An 18,979-nucleotide genomic window follows, 5' to 3' on the forward strand; every position below is an offset into this window, starting at 1 on the left:
CCAAACACGTGACTTTACTGTTTGTAACATTTATATTTACATATTGCGTACTATCACATACTATTTACATAAACAGTAGGTAGCATACTGTAGGCTATACTATGCAGTGTGGAGTAAACGGTATGCTAGAATTTCATTCAAAACACATTACTCCATTCCGAACGCACTGACTCTACCTCTTGAAATGTGTATTTTTGCATATTGCCTGCTGCTTTATATAGTATTCCTCTTCAACTTTTGGGTTACCACCTGCAATTTTTCACATTCAAATTTAAAAGCTCACCATTTACCATTCACCATTTGATGTAATTGTGTCAGAAACCCTCACTGAAGAGGTAAAAATAATGTAGGCAGTATACACTATATACTATACAGTATGCAGTAAGGAGTACACTAGTATTCTGTTCTGAATATGTGATACTAATGTTTGTAACATTTGTTTTTATATATTGCATACTGATACACATAGTCACAAAAAGACTTTTGGCAGCATTCAGTACATGATGCACACTATGTACTGTAGTAAACAGTACACTAGTATTCCATTCCGAACAAATTTTTAAAAACCACAACCTGACAATTTCTTCTCTCATTTCTCCAGCTGTTCCAAGGACCAGTGCTTCTCAGTGTAGCTCGGTCCCTGAGCCTCGCTATGGGAGACGCATTGGGAATGACTTTGGATTGGGCACGGCTGTGCTGTTCGAGTGTAACCCAGGTTACACTCTGCATGGTGCCAGTGCCATCAGGTGTGAGGCCGTGCCCAACTCTCTTGCCCAGTGGAACGGCACTGTGCCATCATGTGTCGGTACGTGCACCCCCATCCATCTTTCTACTCATTACTGCCCCCAACTGTTGGAGATGAACTTTGGCATGACCTTTAGCATGGACATCAACCATGGAAGGCGATTAAGCTGAAATAGAGGCTTTTTTCCAAAACCTAGCTGCCTACGTGGCAGAATTGTAAGAAACACAGGTGCAAAACAAAGGCTGTTCCACAAGGTAGGGATCATTATGTTGCTTTCAAGAGCTGTCATTTTTGCCAAATTCTAGTTGCTACCTACTGTATGTAGATCTTTCAAAATCTGTCACCAATGAGGTCCCATGATGTTAAGAATGCTGCTTTAGAATGTAGCTGCCTATATAGGCAGTAGACAACAATGCAGCTCACTATGTTTAGGAACCGAGACGGAGAGATTTGTTTTTTATTAAATAAATGGATGTGCCGGGAGCTAATGGATACAGGAGCGTTCACACAGCATGGAGGGGCCTACGAAATGCAATTTTGAGCAAATGCGAATCTCAGGCAAATCTCTTGATGCAACTTGACAGAATACTTTCCTCCTAGCTGTGTCCTCATGCAGTTTAATACAAATGTTCCTATGAGAGAATCAACAGGTGCTACAAGCAATGCTGCAATCCTTATGGTCTCAGCAACCAATCAATATGGTATCATTTTCTGAGCATAAAGGGCAAATAGTCATGCTTTTGTAATAAAGGGCTCATATCATATTTTCCCTCTGAGGTATACCTGTTAGTCAAGGTTTCTTGCACCAAAAGCAGCCATAATAAATTTTTTCATGACCATTTTCCACACTTTCTCTAAGTTTTGCTGTTGTGCCTTAATATCTAATATATAAATGCTTTTTGCATGCAAAATAAGTATAAGTGCTTTGCTGTGCTATCCAAGGTTTGCTGTTCTATCCAATATAGTTTTTAACTGACCTACTGATCAATAACAGCCTGTTTGCAAAGCCTGCATTACATTGTGACAGACTGACTGCATCTGAATATGCATACTTCCCTATTAAATAGTATGCTCAAACAGTATGCCACTGGAGTAGGGTGTCCAAATCCTCAGTATTTACTAAGCGAGTAAGCGAGAAGCTGAAGTGTGAATTCATTGGAGACTTCAGATTCAAAATGGTGGGTGAAAAGAACAGCTCTTTCAAACTGTAAGTGCTATATACACTTCCAGTACAGTACAGTACCTCCTTGTGCTTAAATTGTGCTTGTTTCACTAAGCATTTTCACGGTAGTTGTTATTACATCATTCATATATTCGGGCTAGTATAGGGCAACATGTTAGCAACACCTAGCTTCATTTTAAACATGCTAGCAACATGCTACTACATACTAAAACATGCAACTACATGCTAAAACATGTTAGTATTGCATACATGATAAACAATTCTAGCAATGTTTAGCTACATAATAAAACATGCCATTAACAGGCTAGCATTGCCTAGCTACATGATAAAACATGCTAGCAAAGCTAAGCTACATGATAGGAACATGCTATCAATGCTAAGCTATATGCCAAAGCAAACTAGCTACATGCTAAAATATGCTATCTGTCTGTCTGTCTGTATGACTTTAAAACTACAAGCTTTTAAACTTTTGTAAAATTTTGTAAAATACTTTTTTTCAAGCTAACTTAAAGTTTGTCTGCAAATTTTCAATCTAGTTACAAATGCAGTTTGTACTCTGACAGTATCCCGTTTCAGACGTGGGGATTCTAGGCTCAAATACTGTATGCCACATAAACTCTATAACCTAGTTATAATATACTCCAGCCTCTCTTTTCAATGTGTCTCCATACAGTATATTACTCTTTTTCGGGAGCTAAATAAAAAAAACTGGAATAATAGTTGGCATGTCTTCTTTGTCTGGCATTTTGGAATAATAGTATCTATCCTAATTCCTCACTGGGTGGGCCATTTCTGAACACCTGCAGTTCACACTGAACATGTTTGCATGTGTCCGTGCTATTCTTCAGTTGCTTTCCTTTGTAACAAGGTGCTAAAGTGCTAAACTGATGTTTTTGACCGTCTCACTCTTCTGTTTCCTCTAGTTTTTTTTAGACACCGAGTCAAATAAAAATAACTTTTAAAAACAAGTTTTGAGACGTGAACTTTTTCAGACGCAATTGCATCTTCGGTGTGAACACCTTCTAACTGGCAATGAGTCTAGGCATGTCATTTAGGTTTAGCTTAAACCGTTTATGGCTTTTCATCAATTAAATGACACTGTCAAAGGCGTTTACTTGACTGTAGCGTGGTTATTATTGTAAGACCAAAAACTAGCATTGAATTTTTTTTTTCATGTATTCTTTTAGTGACATGTTCTGCTCTATTCGTAATGCTGCTTCTAGCTTTATTTAGTGCAGGAACACATTCTGTATGAATAACCCTTAAGAGGTGTCATTGTTTGGGGGTTTCTGACATCAGAAATTCACAGAAATTATCAAGATCACAGAAAATTCATTTTTCATATTATTTGACATCTGTGACCACATATTGATTTTAATGCACCAAGATGTTAAGTTTCTTGACAACCAAATGCAGCTTAAAGTTAGAGTAATGATCTATATTACTTGACTCCAGAATTGTTTATTTCACAATATATTAATTAATTTAATTAACTATTTATTAAATACAATTTTATAATTTTGCTTTTGACATATTTTTATAAACTGAGTAATTCACCGAGGCTTTTGCTTTTAAGGGTGTTTTGTGCACTCCAGTGATTTTTGTGAGACTGTGGTGGGTGGACCTTGGACCTTGTACATTTTAAAGTTAAATGCATCAATCTGGTGCACTTTGAGAGCAAAATTAAGAGGCTAGATCTATGAAGAATTTTGTGCTCTTGTAAACAAGACTGAGATGCTGTGAGAGATGCTTTGCCGAAGCAATGGCGCAAAACACAACGTTAGAGATCTTTTATGCTATTATGATAAGTGTAAAAATATTTTCGGTTCATTATGAAACTGTTGAACAGTCTTGGTAATTACAGGGAAACACTGCACTCTAAAATCACTTTAACACAAGGCCTAGAGAGGCTTTTTGGTTTAATAACCTATTTTATAGCATTTATGTATACCCAATAATGGGTATATAAAATCATGTTTGCATTTGTAAATTCCTGTCAGAAATAAGTCAATTGGAAACCAGCAAATATTTCCTTGTTGTGTTGCTGTAGGGGTGTGAATCAAATGCTGTGACAGTTGCACCTAATTTCATTCATTATTTCCACTAAAGGAAATGGCCTCAATGAATCATCAGGACTATTATGTTCATTTTCTCAGTGTGTGCACAAAGCAGGTAGGGTTGCCATTGGTAACCGGTCCACATAATTCTTTTCTTTATAGCATTCACTGAACAGGTGCAGCACGCATCCATTACTGCGTTCACCTTGGTCACTTTTTTGAGTCCTCCAATTCCGAAAATATATTGTATGTTGCAGTCTAGATCAACTTGCATAGTTTTGGGAGAGCAAGATTTGACACTAAGTAGAGTGTGTCCCATCTGTAATATACCTGTTCTGTTGTGGTCTTGTGGTGAGTAAACACATTTTTTTTGTCTGCCTGAAAACAAAGTTGATACTGGGTTGATACAGTACCAGTATACAGTAGTTCACTTTTTGCCAAAGTTCGCCAGGGGCCAGTTGCACCCAGCTGTGCTTAAGTTACAACTTAGCCAGGTTGTGGCATAAATTTGCACTAAGTTACAACTTAAGCACAACTTAATATTTTCACGTAGGGCCATTAAACTTGGGTGAAATGAAACACCACGCTTAAACTAAATATTTATGGAAGCCTCTGACAATGAGTTCGGTTGGAATTAAAAGGTATATGGATTGTATTAAATAAAAAATCAATCTGTTTTGTGTGAATTTAGGAATATGTAATGATATTGAGATATAATGTTTACATTTACAAGAGGAAACATTACCATAATAACTTACTTAGCAACACTTTCAGACAAAACTATTCTAAAAAGACTCACACAGAAAAATGCACACTCATAAAAAATGTAAATTAATAAATTATAATCTGTATAATACATTTAAAACATGAATTCATATGGGTGTGCGACAATGAAAGAGGAAATAATTAATAATAATAATAATTCCTTAAATTTATATAGCGCTTTTCTAGGCACTCAAAGCGCTTTACATAGTATAGGGGGAATCTCCTCAACTACCACCAGTGTGCAGCATCCACCTGGATGATGCGACGGCAGCCATAGTGCACCAGAACGCCCACCACACACCACACACCAGCTATCGGTGGAGAGGAGATGGTGGAGTGATGTAGCCAATTCAGGGATGGAGATTATTAGGAGGCCATGATAGATAGGGGCCAATGGGGGGAATTTGGCTAGGACACCGGGGTTACACCCCTACTCTTTACGAGAAGTGCCCTAGGATTTTTAATGACCACAGAGTGTCAGGACTTTGGTTTAACGTCTCATCTGAAAGACGGTGCTTTTTTTACAGTATAGTGTCCCCATCACTATACTGGGGCATTAGGACCCACACAGACTGTAGGGTGAGCACCCCCTTCTGGCCTCCCTAATACCACTTCCAGCAGCTACCTTGGTTTTCCCCAAAAGTTCTCCCATCCAGGTACTGGTCAGGCTCAACCCTGCTTAGCTTTATTGGGCAACCAGGCAAGAGCTGCAGGGTGATATGGCTGCCGACCATATAGACATTTTGAATTTGAGTGGAAATCCAAAAATTTGTCTTGCATAATCGTCACGAATTTGGTGTGAACAGGCCTTAAGACCTTTCGAATAGCTGGCACAATCCTACACAGGTTAGTGGCATCAAATATTTGAAAGATATTCAGATATTTCAGTATGTGTTATTAGGCTTGAGGGTAACGGAATACTTGTAACGATGTTATGTAATCAGAATACAAAAAATGTGTAACTTTATTCTGTTACAGTTACATACAGAAAACCCCAACATAATTAGATTACAGTTACATTTGGTAAAATGTGGATTACTAACAAGATTAAAAAGCATGTAAATTAATAATAAAAGTAACAAATGATCCTCCTGACATAAAATGATATAGACCGCTGCTTGCTTCAGAAAGGTGCAGATGCTCAGATGCCCGCTCATCTCTTCTGGTTCTCTCTTGATACATGTGAGTCAAAAGTGCCAATAACCCATGTCTCACATCACCACTTTGCTCTTGAGGCAAACAGGGTCAAACCATTAAAAGGGCTGTTTCATGCCACTGGAGAAAATGTATTGTTTTTGTAGAAAATTCGACATTATTGTCTCTTCAAAGGAGAAAAAGGAAACAACATTACAGTTCAGTGCAATTTATGCCTTCCAGCTGTGAAGATGCTGTCATTTTCCAAGAACTAGACACGTCATTTAAAGAAGCATTTGAAGGTAAGACCCACATGAATAAATGTTAGTTAGGTTAGCTAAAATAAGTGTTCCCTGAAAGCTTCTCTGTCTGACACTTCGTCGATCTTTTCGTGGAAGTAGGAATAGCTGCCATTACTGTGACATGAATTGTGCATCATTGACGGTACAGCAGAAAGGAACATGTTCCGCTTTGTGGAGAAATGACCACTCCCCCTTGCGAACATCCCATATTACTGTACACGGGACACCAACTGTCGAAACTTCTCATTTCTAACTTCGAAATTGGGACATATTTTTTCCCCCATTTAAAAAAAATCCAAATTGTACTCATAAATACCAAATGAATGAAAAAAATTGCAATGGATAATTGATCTGATTTTGATACTTATTATAAATGTATTGTTGAGAACAGTTCAAAAGTCTTTGTGAGGGAGAAATTCATCAAATGTAACATTTCAAAACTCTTTAATAAGTGATTAAAGACACACTAAACGGTTTAAATCTATTTCGATCTATTCTTTAAAACTAGAACTGTGTTTTTCATTTTTCTTTTTGGAATAAATTCTTTATTTTATTTATTCATTTATTTTTTGGTTTGTAAACTCCTTATTAAATATTAACATAGAATACCCCATAACATTAGCTGTGGCTCAGGTGGTAGAGCGGGTTGTCCACTAATCACAGAATTGGTGGGTCGATTCCCGGCCCACAGTGTACAACTCCACATGCCGAAGTGTCCTTGGGCAAGACACTAAACCCCAAGTTGGCAGGCTAGCGCTCTGCCATCATTGGTGTGTGAATGGGTGAATGAGACGCAGTGTAAAGTGCTTTGAATACCACTAAGGTTAAAAAGGCACTATATAAAATAGGTGCTACATAGTAATTAATTTAAAATTGTTTTAATCTTGTTAGTAATCCACATTTTACCAAATGTAGCTGTAATCCGATTATGTTGAGGTTTTATGTATGTAACTGTAACTAATTAAAGTTACACATTTTTTTGTATCCAGACCATTTACTCGAGGCATTGCATTAATCATAATGATTATGATAACCTGTGATCTACCTATTGCAGTAGGAAGTTAAAGAATGGTGCCAATAGTCTACACGCTAACTGCATTACATGCCATACTTAAACTTTGCAGTGTTTTTGAATCTAAGATATATCCTGTTAGATTTTTTTCATGTTAACCAAGACAAAATTCAGTGCATCTCTTCTAATTGTATTTTCTTAGAGATAAAATGAGCCATGTTCTGTAGGACATAGAGGACTCATCTGATTTGTTTAACCCTCCTAAGGGATTCATAAATGAGCCCACCTTTGGTCCTACCGGACATTTTTGACTGGAAAGAGCAAAGGTGTAATTTTTTTTTTTTATGTTGATAATGATACCATTCCTTGTTCCCTAAAGTAATAACAATAAAAATATGCACTTCTTTTGGGATGTTATGCTATTTTGATCAGATATACATGTAAATATATTGGTATTCTACCATTATTTGCATATGCAAATAAGTACATTTATGAAACTTTATTAAATCATGTCATGATAGCCAGTAGTTGGCTGCAGGGTCTCTTGAACAGTAAAGTGTTTTGCTGTGAGCAAGGCTCGACAAGGCCACATTTATAACTTAGCTGTGGGAAAATGTCTTTGTTTTCATAAAAGAAAGATGCAGTGTTTTGTCTGGAAGGTGAGGCACCTGCAGCTAAGTGTAAACTTTCCCACAGTGGAAAAGGTATACCCAAGTGCAGTTTTAATGAACTAAAACAAAAGATACAAAACAACAGACTAGACTTGACATACTGTTAATAAGACTAAGTTTTGTGGCCCATTCTGCATAATGTGGCGGCTCATTTCAGTTTAGTCCTGGTTCTCCCGATGGCCAGTCCGCCCCTGATCGGCCCCGAATTGCGTCGGCCCACCGGGAAAATGCCCGGTATGTCAGATTACCAATCCAGCCCTGATTCTTAGCCAGAATAAACTGCAGTGTGTACCAGACTTAATGCTGATTGTCAAAAGTCTGACTAGTCTCCTCCTGTCTTTAATCAACAAACATTGTAGCAACATAGCTAGCATCTAAGATCCCAGGTTAACATTAGCTTTTACCAGCATGGATGTTTCTCTTTTTAGGGCAGTATGTCTCTTCACGTTCTATTTATTTACGTGATGAAGCACTTATCCTCTCCCTGAGCGCAGGCTGCTAATGATGACATTAACATAGCTGGAAACCTTTTTGATTATCGCGAGGGTGTGCGAGCAAGTGCAAAATCACCTGTGGAATATAGATGTGCTAGAATGGAAGTCAACTGAATAAGTGTTGATTTATCCATGTAAAACATTCTTCTTTCAGGCAACAGAGGAGGAAAAAGAAAGACATAGGAAAAGCACACTGACTGAAACAAAGTGGTTGAATCTGACCACTAGAATCACCTCTGTGTCTTTGACAAATACTGCTTGTGAATACAGAAAGCACTTGCGGTACTTAACATCTAGAGGTGCTAAGTACAATGTCTGGTGCAGCTTCAACAAACAAATAAGTATTGCTTCATTTCTCGCCGTCATTCAATCTACCTGGGTATTTTTTCTTTAGCTTTTGTTCTCAGCTGACGTTTGTGTGCTCTGTGTGTTTTGAAAATCGCTAATGAATATGGAAAATTAATGTAATTCTAAATTACATAAAGTGTATGTAGGCGATTGCAAGCAGTGTTTCCGTCTTCGTGGGCTATTATGGGCTAATGCATATTACACTAATTGTGTAGTGAACAGACAGCAGCAATAATTTGTCATATACTGCGGACAAGGACGCTTTCTGCATGTCAGTCATTTTGAGCATTCTTATAGTATTGTATTTGTAGTATTATTGAGGCTTACTGCTGTTTTATGCCATGTCGCTTATAACAGTTGTTAGCCGAGGGCGCCATTTTGCTTTTGTAGTTTTTGACAACTGTTTCTGCTTGTGTCAGTCTCAGTAAAGCTCATTTGGTATTGTTGGAGTGCAGTAAAAAAAGGGGGCGTGGCTTATCCGGTGTCTCAACTTGGGGAAATACTAGTTGTAGTAGTAAGTCGTTTTTTTGTTATTTCTTTAACTGACCGATACGACAAAGTAGCCAAGAACATTGAAGCTATTTAAGAAAACGAATTATTTTAGCTAAAAATGAGGTTGATGTAAAAAATTATGTAATATCATATATAAGAGTATTTTTGTCACAAAAACGATGATCTCAATTAGGATGACAGATTTGCAATTAACCTTTTAAACTAAATGATTTGCTCCAACAAACTGTCTGAATCTACCAATTCACTGAAATTAATCGGCTTTCCAAACATTATACATTATATGAGAGAATGGAACATTCCGGGAGAACACATTTAATTAACTGCCTCTGTCCGCTCGGTTTTAAAGCTCTGCGATACAATAAGTCATAAAACGGTGATTAACTGTTTTGTCACACACCGCTACTTGTGGGAAAAAGTAGCTCTTACTGTCACGTTTTGAAAAATTTCATTATTTTAGTAGTTTTGCTACTTTGTGTTAGTTACCCCCTACACTGTTGTCACACACTATTTAAATGATTCAATTTATTTTGCACCCAAAATGTTCTGATAAAAAAGGGGGCAGAGATAGGTACCAAGATAAAGTGAGTAATATTCAGCTTGTCATGTGATCTCAACATGGTGCTACCATGAAATGCCCATTGTACAAAGGGGCCTCAGTTTGTTCCTGGGAGGCAGCAGATGTCCTTAACCCACCCCATCCCTAATCCTAACCATATTGAGCCTGTAAGTCTGAGTACCCTGCAAGGAACAACCAGAGGCGCCGTTCTCCCATTGCATCGTGAAAGGTTGTCCCGCCTTATGTTGAATAAAACAGCTTTTTCTTGCCCAGTATCATGACTGGAGTCTTCATCTCATATGACTGCTGTCAAAAAGACTTTTCATCTCCTTTGGTGTACAACTTTTCAATCTTTAAAGTATGCTGTTTGATCTTCCTTTTTTAAATGCGTTTGTTGTTTCCTCTTTTTGTATTTTTCGGTATCTTTTGGTTTGGAAAGTGATTATTTACGCCACTTTGTTTGTCATGGCCTCTCTGTTGCATTCAGTCTGTCCTTGTTTTTTCTAAACCGGTCTTGCAGTCCCCTGTGGAGGAGTTCTGACCATGCGCCATGGGACCATCCTGTCTCCGGGTTACCCTGATCCCTATGACAACCATCTGAACTGTGTTTGGAAGGTCTTTGTGCCGGAGGGAACCGGAATCCAAGTGAGACCAACCTTTTTTTTTCTGAAAAATATTTTGAATAATGATTGGTTGAATAGTGTTTGATTGCTTAAAGCGTGCAAGGGGATAGAAATGTTATCAAGGGACTCGCCATTCTCTGCTGTATTATTGAACTAGTGAATATGTAATTTTGGCCATTCTATATGGCTCTTTGAAGTGAAGCCTTTGCCCAAAACTGCACTTTTTTAGTGATGCAAACAAGATGAAAGTGATTAAAATAACAGATAAAAGGACAATTTGATATGCAGAAAAAAATACAAAAGGAAATACATTTTATCATCAAATGATAATAGATTAATTATAATTACAATTTTAATAAATAGAAAGGTTTATATATATATATATATATATATATATAAAGGAAATACAATATATATATATATATATATATATATATTGGGGCCAAAAGTTTGGAATAATATACAGATTTTGCTGTTTCGGAAGGAAATTGGTACTTTAATTCACCAAAGTGTAGTATAGTCAGAACATAGCTAATGTTAAAAACAGCACCATCACTATTTGAAAAAAAGTAATTTTTGATCAAATCTAGACAGGCCGCATTTTCAGCAGCTATCACTCCAATTCCTTATCCTCGAGTAATCATGCTAATTGCAAAAATGCCAAAAAACAGCTTTCTCTATGTGGCAGGGCGGGGCCGGGTCGTGATACTACACACCTGGTCCCGCGCCTCCGTGAGGTTTAAAGGCTGACTGCAGAGGGCCGTGCGGGAGAGAGAGATCGTTAGCGGACATGTCCGTCATGTGTGTGTGTTTATGTTGTCTTTTAAGTTTACCATTAAACTATTATTTATATCGTCAAGCCGGTTCTCGCCTCCTCCTTTCCATTGAATACCTTTACACTCTAGAAACTCGTCAGTCAATCATTGTTTTGAGGAATGAAGGCTATACAATGCTTGAAATTGCCAAAACTGAAGATTTCATACAAAGTTGTACACTAGAGTCTTCAAAAACAAAAGAACAACTGTCTCTAACAAGGACAGAAAGAGATGTGGAAGGCCAGATGTACAACTAAACAAGAGGATAAGTACATCAGAGTCTCTAGTTTGAGAAATAGACGCCTCACATGTCCTCAGCTGACAGCTTCATTGAATTCTACCCGCTCAACACCAGTTTCATGTACAACAGTACAGAGAAGACTCAGGAGGCCTTATGGGAAGAACTGCAAAGAAAAAGTTTCTTTTGAAACAGAAAAACAAAAAGAAAAGGTTTGAGTGGGCAAAGAAACGCAGACAACAGATAATTGGAAAAGAGTGTTATGGATATTAACCCCATTGAACTTTTGTGGGATCAGCTGGACTGTAAGGTGTGTGAGAAGTGCCACATCTATGACAAGTGCTACAGGAACTGTGGAGTGAAAGGTCATCTGAGTATCTGGACAAACTGAAAGCTAGAATAACAAGGATCTGCAAAGCAGATCATTGCTGCACATTGAGGATTTTTTGATGAGAACGCTTTGAAGTAGTTTAAGAAGATCAGAAAAAAAATTCAGTTTGTAATAGTAATTTTTCATATTATTAATGTCCTGACTATATATTGTGATCATTTGAATGCCACTTTGGTGAATAAAAGTACCAATTTCTTGCCATAAGAGCAAAATATGTACATTATTCCAAACTTTTGGCCGCCAGTGTATATATATACTGTAAGTAAAACATGGTAATCCATTAATTGTCATATTTTGTCCTAGTAATTACATTTATTTTTCTATTTTATTTATTTATAATTCATTTTAATACATTTATAATTTTGTATATATTTTTTTATTATTAATTAAGTACAGTATAATTTACATTTTAATAAATGTAAAGTTTTACAGTGAATTTAATACATATTTTTAGAAGTTCATTATAAACCATATTAATCCAATAATTTACACATTTTTGTCCTAATAAATTTTATTTGTTTTTAAATAATTTAAATAATATTATAATACATCATAAAAGTGTATAATATTAATTAAATATTATAACAGTATAATAGATCAAGTATAATTTAAATGTAAAAACAAATATACAGCATATATGTTTTTACAATATATTGACTTTATTTTCAAGTATATACATTATATGTAAGTTCATTTTAAACCATAGGAATTCATTTATTGCCATATTTTCAGTCCTAATTATATAATTTGTATTTAATTTCTACAGATTACAGTTGTGACATTTTCCACCGAACACAACTGGGACTCTTTAGACTTTTACGACGGTGTCGACAGCAATGCTCCCAGACTTGGGAGCTATTCTGGTAAGATGGAAACCATTGAGTTCACGTTACAACATGGAAACATTACATTTAAAAGGAATATTTAACCAAAAAAAAAAGCTAATTCTCTCATTATTTTAAAATGATCTCATCTGATCTTGTTTAGATAAAAACAAAAAAATAAGATTTATTTTGTTTATAAAGACTTCTTTATCTCACACAAATATAACAAATGGCTTTAGATGACTTGGCATGTAGTGCATATATATTGTATAAGTCATATGGACTGCTTTTAAGGTAATTTGTTAGTAGATGACTTGGCCTAGTGGTTAGTGCGTGTGATTTGACACTTGTAGGCGACACAAGTTTGAGTCCGGAATTTGTCAACAAAGTTTCCTAACCAAGATGGGAAGAACCAAGTTTTCCAGATAAACACACAAAGTTGACATTAATATATTCTGCACTGTACAAGCACAGTTGTCATCCCTGGTGTAGTTTATTTAACAGAGTCTAGTCAACACAAGAGTCTGATGAGAATTGTGCTGTCAGATTTGTGAAATAAGACTGTTTTTTGAAACCTTATGCAGTCTGGCTTTCATCTAGAGATTTGTTTTATCATCCAAAGCACATCAATATTTGAGCTGTCATGGGATATCATGGATCAACAGCTTTATAGCAGCAAGAGTGAACTCAGAGTGTCAGAATCCCCTGTGTGGAGCTCTCAGTATAAGTAGCAGACAGGATGCTATCAGTGTTGATGACTCTGCAGTATTCTGAAATAAAACAGCAGAGTCCTCCGAATTGAAAGACAGATTTATATTATTTGCTTCAGTGTCCCTTCCACCAGGCACCAGCATTGCATCAGCCACACAAAGAGAAATAAATATGAGCTGACCTCAGTGGGCACCATTCCTCTTAGACACCGCATTAAATGTTTTGGACAGTTTGACGTTTAATCTGCACGGAGGACAAATGAAAGATTAACACAAGTTAATGGAATTCTATGCCTTGTGCATGGAGAAGACAAAATGACGATGGACAAAATATGCTATGAACAAAAGCAGCACTCTTGCCATACATTTGGCATGACTTATAGGATTATTGGGAACCACTAGACCTGATTCTAAACAGTCAACAGCAAATATGGGATACAAAGTGCATTCAGAAAGTATTCAGACCCCTTTCGTTTTTTTCACATTTTGTTATGTTGCAGCCTTATGCTAAATGCTTTATTTTTTTCACATCAATCTACACTCCATACCCCATACTGGCAAAGCAAAAAACTGATTTTGATAACTTTGCAAATTTATTAAAAAGAACAAAATGAAATATTACATTGACATAAGTATTCAGACCCTTATCTCAGTACTTAGTTGAAGCAGCGATTACAGCCTCAAGTCTTTTTGGGAATGATGCGACAAGCTTTGCACCTCTGGATTTGGCCATTTTTCTCTGCAGATCCTCTCAAGCTCTGCCTGGTTGTATGGGGACCGCCATTTTACAGAGATGTTTGATTGGGTTCAAGTCCGGGCTCTGGCTGGGCCACTCAAGGACATTCACAGAGTTGTCTCTAAGCCAATCTTGTGTTTTTCTTGGCTGTGTGCTTAGGGTCATTGTCCTGTTGGAAGGTGAAACTTCGACCCAGCCTGAGGTCCTGAGTGCTCTGGGCCAGGTTTTCAATAAGAATATCTGTGTTAAGAATTTGCTGTGTTCAGCTTTCCTTCAACCCTGACCAGTCCCCTAGTCCCTACCACTGAAAAACACCCTCACAGCATGATGCTGCCACCACCATGCTTCACCGTTGGGATGGTATTGCACAGGTGATGAGCAGTGCCTGGTTTTCTCCAGACATTATGCTTGGAATTGAGGACAAACAGTTCAATCTTCATTTCATCAGACCAGCGAATATTGTTTATCACAGTCTGAGAGTCCTTTAGGTGCTCTGCACTAAGGAGAGGCTTCCATCTGGTGACTCTGCCATAAAGCCCAGATTGGTGGAGTGGTGCGGTGATGGTTGTCCTTCTGTAAGTTTCTCCTATCTCCACACATGATCTCTGGAGCTCAACCAGAGTTACCATCAGGTTCTTGGTCAGCTCTCTTACCAAGGCCCTTCTCCCCCGATTGCTCAGTTTGGCTGGGGTCAGCTCTCGGAAGAGCCCTGGTTGTTGCAAACTTCTTCCATTTAAGAATTACGGAGGCCACTGTGCTCTTGGGAACCTTTAATGAAGCCAAAAATATTTTTTGCCCAAAAATGTTGTAGCCTTCCCCATATCTGTGCCTAGACACAATCCTATCTCTGAGCTAGGCAGACAGTTCTTTAGACCTCATGGCTTGGTTTTTGCTCTGATATATATTTTCAGCTGTGAGACCTTATATAGACAGGTGTATGCCTTTCCAAATAATGTCCAATTAATTGAATTTGCCACCGGTGGACTCATTTGAAAGTGTAGAAACATCTCAAAGATTATCCAGAGAAATGTGATGCACCTGAGCTAAATTTAAAGTACCTGAATACTTAAGTCAATGTGATATTTCAGTTTCTTCTTTTTAATAAATTTGCAAAGAATAAATTCAAATAATTTAAACCATTTAGCACAACTTGCAACATAACAAAATGTGAAAAAATGAAAGGGTCTGAATACTTTCTGAATGCACTCTAATACATGATTGCTTAAGTTACATTTGATTACTCTTTTCAGTATATACTGAAAATACAGTTTTCGAATGTTTAATTGTTTACTCAAACTCGATAGTGCTTGCAGATACCTGAAAAAAAAAAGTCATTCACTGTTTACTCAATTTGTATCTTTGATTTATCGACTCAATTTGCACTATTGCTTGCCATTTTTTCTTTGTTTTATTACTGGTTCTGAATTATAAAGCTCAACAGTGCCCATCCAATTTTTCAGCCATCTTGGCTCTGGAATATTTTTTCCCATAAATGTTTTCCTTTTGGATTTCATTAAATACTTCATAAAAGATTTGTAAGCAATTAACCAAACCTACCAGCTTGAATGTGAATCACAACATACATTTTGATTTAAAGCAAAAAAGTATTTAAAAATCTTTAGGGATGTCCCGATACCATACTGGTATCATAATCGGGTTCGATACCATGCTCAGGTACTTGTACTTGTGCTTGTAAAATTGTGGTCAGGTGGTGGCGTAGTGGGCTGAAGCACATTACTGTTAATCAGAAGGTCGCTGGTTCGATCCCCACAGCCACCACCATTGTGTCCTTGAGCAAGGCACGTAACTCCAGGTTGCTCCGGGGGGATTGTCCCTGTAATAAGTGCCCTGTAAGTCGCTTTGGATAAAAGCATCTGCCAAATGCATAAATGTAAATGTAAATATCTCCAATTATGTATTTTAGATTGTGCTGTGAGGTTCTTTATAAAATCATTTCATTTGATAAAATATAATACAATATTATGTTGAAAATTAATTGTTGTGTATTCATTTGATTACATTTATAATTAATTCATTTATTTAAACACCATTTTGTTGATAAAATTGAAAAAAACTCTTGATATGGAATTTAAAACATAAAGTAGGTGTCATATCGATGCCTAGCTGTACTCGTATTTGTTCTAAAAATAATTGAATGGTATTGGGACGTCCCTAAAAAAGACAAATGTAAAAGACTGTTTACTTAACATTTTTATAGAGGGAATAAACTACAATCCCTTGAAGCATTGCGATTAATTTCATCTACTTAATATGATGGAAAAATGTAAAACTATTGATTGATCATTAGTATAGAATAAGTAAAATGTATATAAAGTATATTGCAACATATTGCGATATACACAGTGCAAATATAGAAGTAGTTTGAGAATGTAGGGATACAGACTCGATTGTGTCACTCAGTATTTCTCTGCTGGATCATGGGTAGTTTTATTTATTTTTTCACCTGGAATTCTGCTCTTCAAGACGATTGTCAGAAAAATTGGTTGAAACTATGTGGGCTGATGGCCCACACAGTTCTATATGCACTATAGAACTGAATTGAATATATGGTACCTCCTCGGTTTAAACTCTCTGTGCGGTTGAGACTCAAGTGAAATACCTGCCTCTATTCGTCACAGCCTCTTTAGCACTAAATGTCAGCCATTGCTCAACAAATAGCCCATCATGGTGATTCCAGAGTGGCTACAGAGCATCCGTCTACTTAATGGAGGTCACCACAGGTTCACAAAACAGCAATAGGTCTGATTTGCCTTGTCGTGTGCCCAACTGTAATTTCAGTATGATCAGGTGAATGACAGTGAGGTGTGACCCAACTGTAACAGCCACGACACTTCATCAATAGACCTACCGAATTGATGAAGCCGATGACAGCCGTGACAGAGTTGAATGACATTCGTAGAAGCCTCATGACAGAATGTCACAAGCCTTCAGAGCTTTAGAGCAATGCTTCTCAACTGGTTTTGCATCAGGACCTACATTTTACATTGAAAACTAAAGTAGCAGCCAAACACAGAACCAGAATTTTTATTGTACACAATATAGTATCAGTTAGCAAATTATGATGAAACATTAATCATTCAAAAACAAACAATGTTTAAATACTATTAGCCATATTACCAAGTGACAAATTAATTTGCGTTAATATGCCATGGAGTTTCATTGGATTTGCAGCTTTTATATTAACTAAAAAGATATGGGAAGCATTTTCTCCTCACTTTCAAAAGCCGATGTGCCTATATATTTTTATATTCTAATTGTGCACGATTATGTGGTTAATTTAATTTTACTATTTGCATTTAGAACTTCAATGCAATGTTGGGTCTTGACCCACCAGTTGAGTATCACTGATGTAAGTTGTTCATGCAAACCAAAAGAAAACAAATTCTAATGGAAATACTTTTAATTCTTCTAGGGACCACGATTCCACCCCTTTTAAATACAACATCCAACAATCTGTACCTCACCTTTCAGACCGACATGAGTGTTTCTGGAGCAGGCTTTCACCTGGAATATACAGGTATGATGACTGTTCACTTTTACCATCCAAATGACTGCATGTCGACTTAAGACATGGGGCAAAACATGACCCATAAATAGGGTTGGAATCCAAAAAATGGTTCTTATTCAGAAACAGTTCATAAAAAAAAAAAAAATATATATATCTATATATATATATATATATATATATATATATATATATATATATATATATATATATATATATATATATATGTCGATGTAATACCGTGATAGCGTAAAATGACAAAAACAATGATTTAAACAACATCACATCTCAAATAATACGCACGTTTTAACAGAAAAATGTATGTGTGATTTTATCAAATTATAAACTTCACATTTCTGTCTTTATTCCCTCCAAAAATTGGCCCCATTCACTTCCATTGTAAGTGCTGCAATTACCTCGAAGTTTGCTTTTTTAAAGAAAAGAAGGGACAAGTCTAATTTATTTTTTCTTTAAGAGGTACCGGAATCGTTACATTCCTTACAATTCCCATCCCTACACATAATTTTACTTGCTATTGGTTTTATTTATTTACTATTATTATTATATCACTAGAACATTGTTAATGCAGATGTACCATTTTCTATTTCTATTATCTAAATTATGATATGACATTATCACTCTCTACCCCTAAAACCACCAACTCAACACATCATATAAAATAAAATATATATTAAACTTAAGAAAAACTGAAATATAAATACACAGTATGTATTATTAAAGAAACATTACTACTATGCCCTAACAGAATCTGGTTGTACCAGAAAAACAACGTGTTTACAGCATTATGAAATACTTGTGTGATATGCAAAATATTGTTATTGGTATGTTATTTTGCCAACTCTGAACGTTTTTATGTGCTGAAACTTCTATTTATGGAGCTGAAAATCAGTTTGAAATAATTTTGTTTTCTCAATTCATTTATTTGATTGAATGCTAAATGTATCAATAGTCACAATTATTACTAATATAATTAATAAAATCATTAATATAATACATATTATAATCTTTGACACACTGTGCCTGACAATGTTGACACATAATGAGTTACAGCAAGGAAAGCACAACATGTTGTGAGAAAACAGAAGATGTAGGAGTTTGCAAAGAAATATTGGTTTAACAGATTATTATATACAAATAAAATCAATCTATGCCAGACAAACTTGTTTTTCTCTTCTCTAGCCAGTTTGGTTTAACTTCTCAAGAATCAGTGCAAAATTTAATTGAATCGTTTGATTGTACAAATACCACAGCATGCATCACACAACATTTATTTTGACTCATTCCTCCTGTGGGACTCTTCTGCATCTTGCCATGT

General features: G+C 36.3%; 1 protein-coding gene across 1 annotated transcript in view; it reads left to right on the forward strand.

Moving 5' to 3' along the window:
• csmd3a (CUB and Sushi multiple domains 3a) overlaps positions 1-18,979 on the forward strand; it is a 372,265-nt gene that overhangs the window by 232,244 nt on the left and 121,042 nt on the right. The window contains exons 34-37 of the mRNA XM_052143551.1: positions 602-805; positions 10,301-10,425; positions 12,614-12,710; positions 17,551-17,655. Coding sequence (XP_051999511.1) covers positions 602-805; positions 10,301-10,425; positions 12,614-12,710; positions 17,551-17,655 — 531 coding nt within the window. The remainder of the gene's footprint in view (positions 1-601; positions 806-10,300; positions 10,426-12,613; positions 12,711-17,550; positions 17,656-18,979) is intronic.

Source organism: Xyrauchen texanus, chromosome 15, assembly GCF_025860055.1.
Source record: "Xyrauchen texanus isolate HMW12.3.18 chromosome 15, RBS_HiC_50CHRs, whole genome shotgun sequence".
Taxonomy (NCBI): Eukaryota; Metazoa; Chordata; class Actinopteri; order Cypriniformes; family Catostomidae; genus Xyrauchen; species Xyrauchen texanus.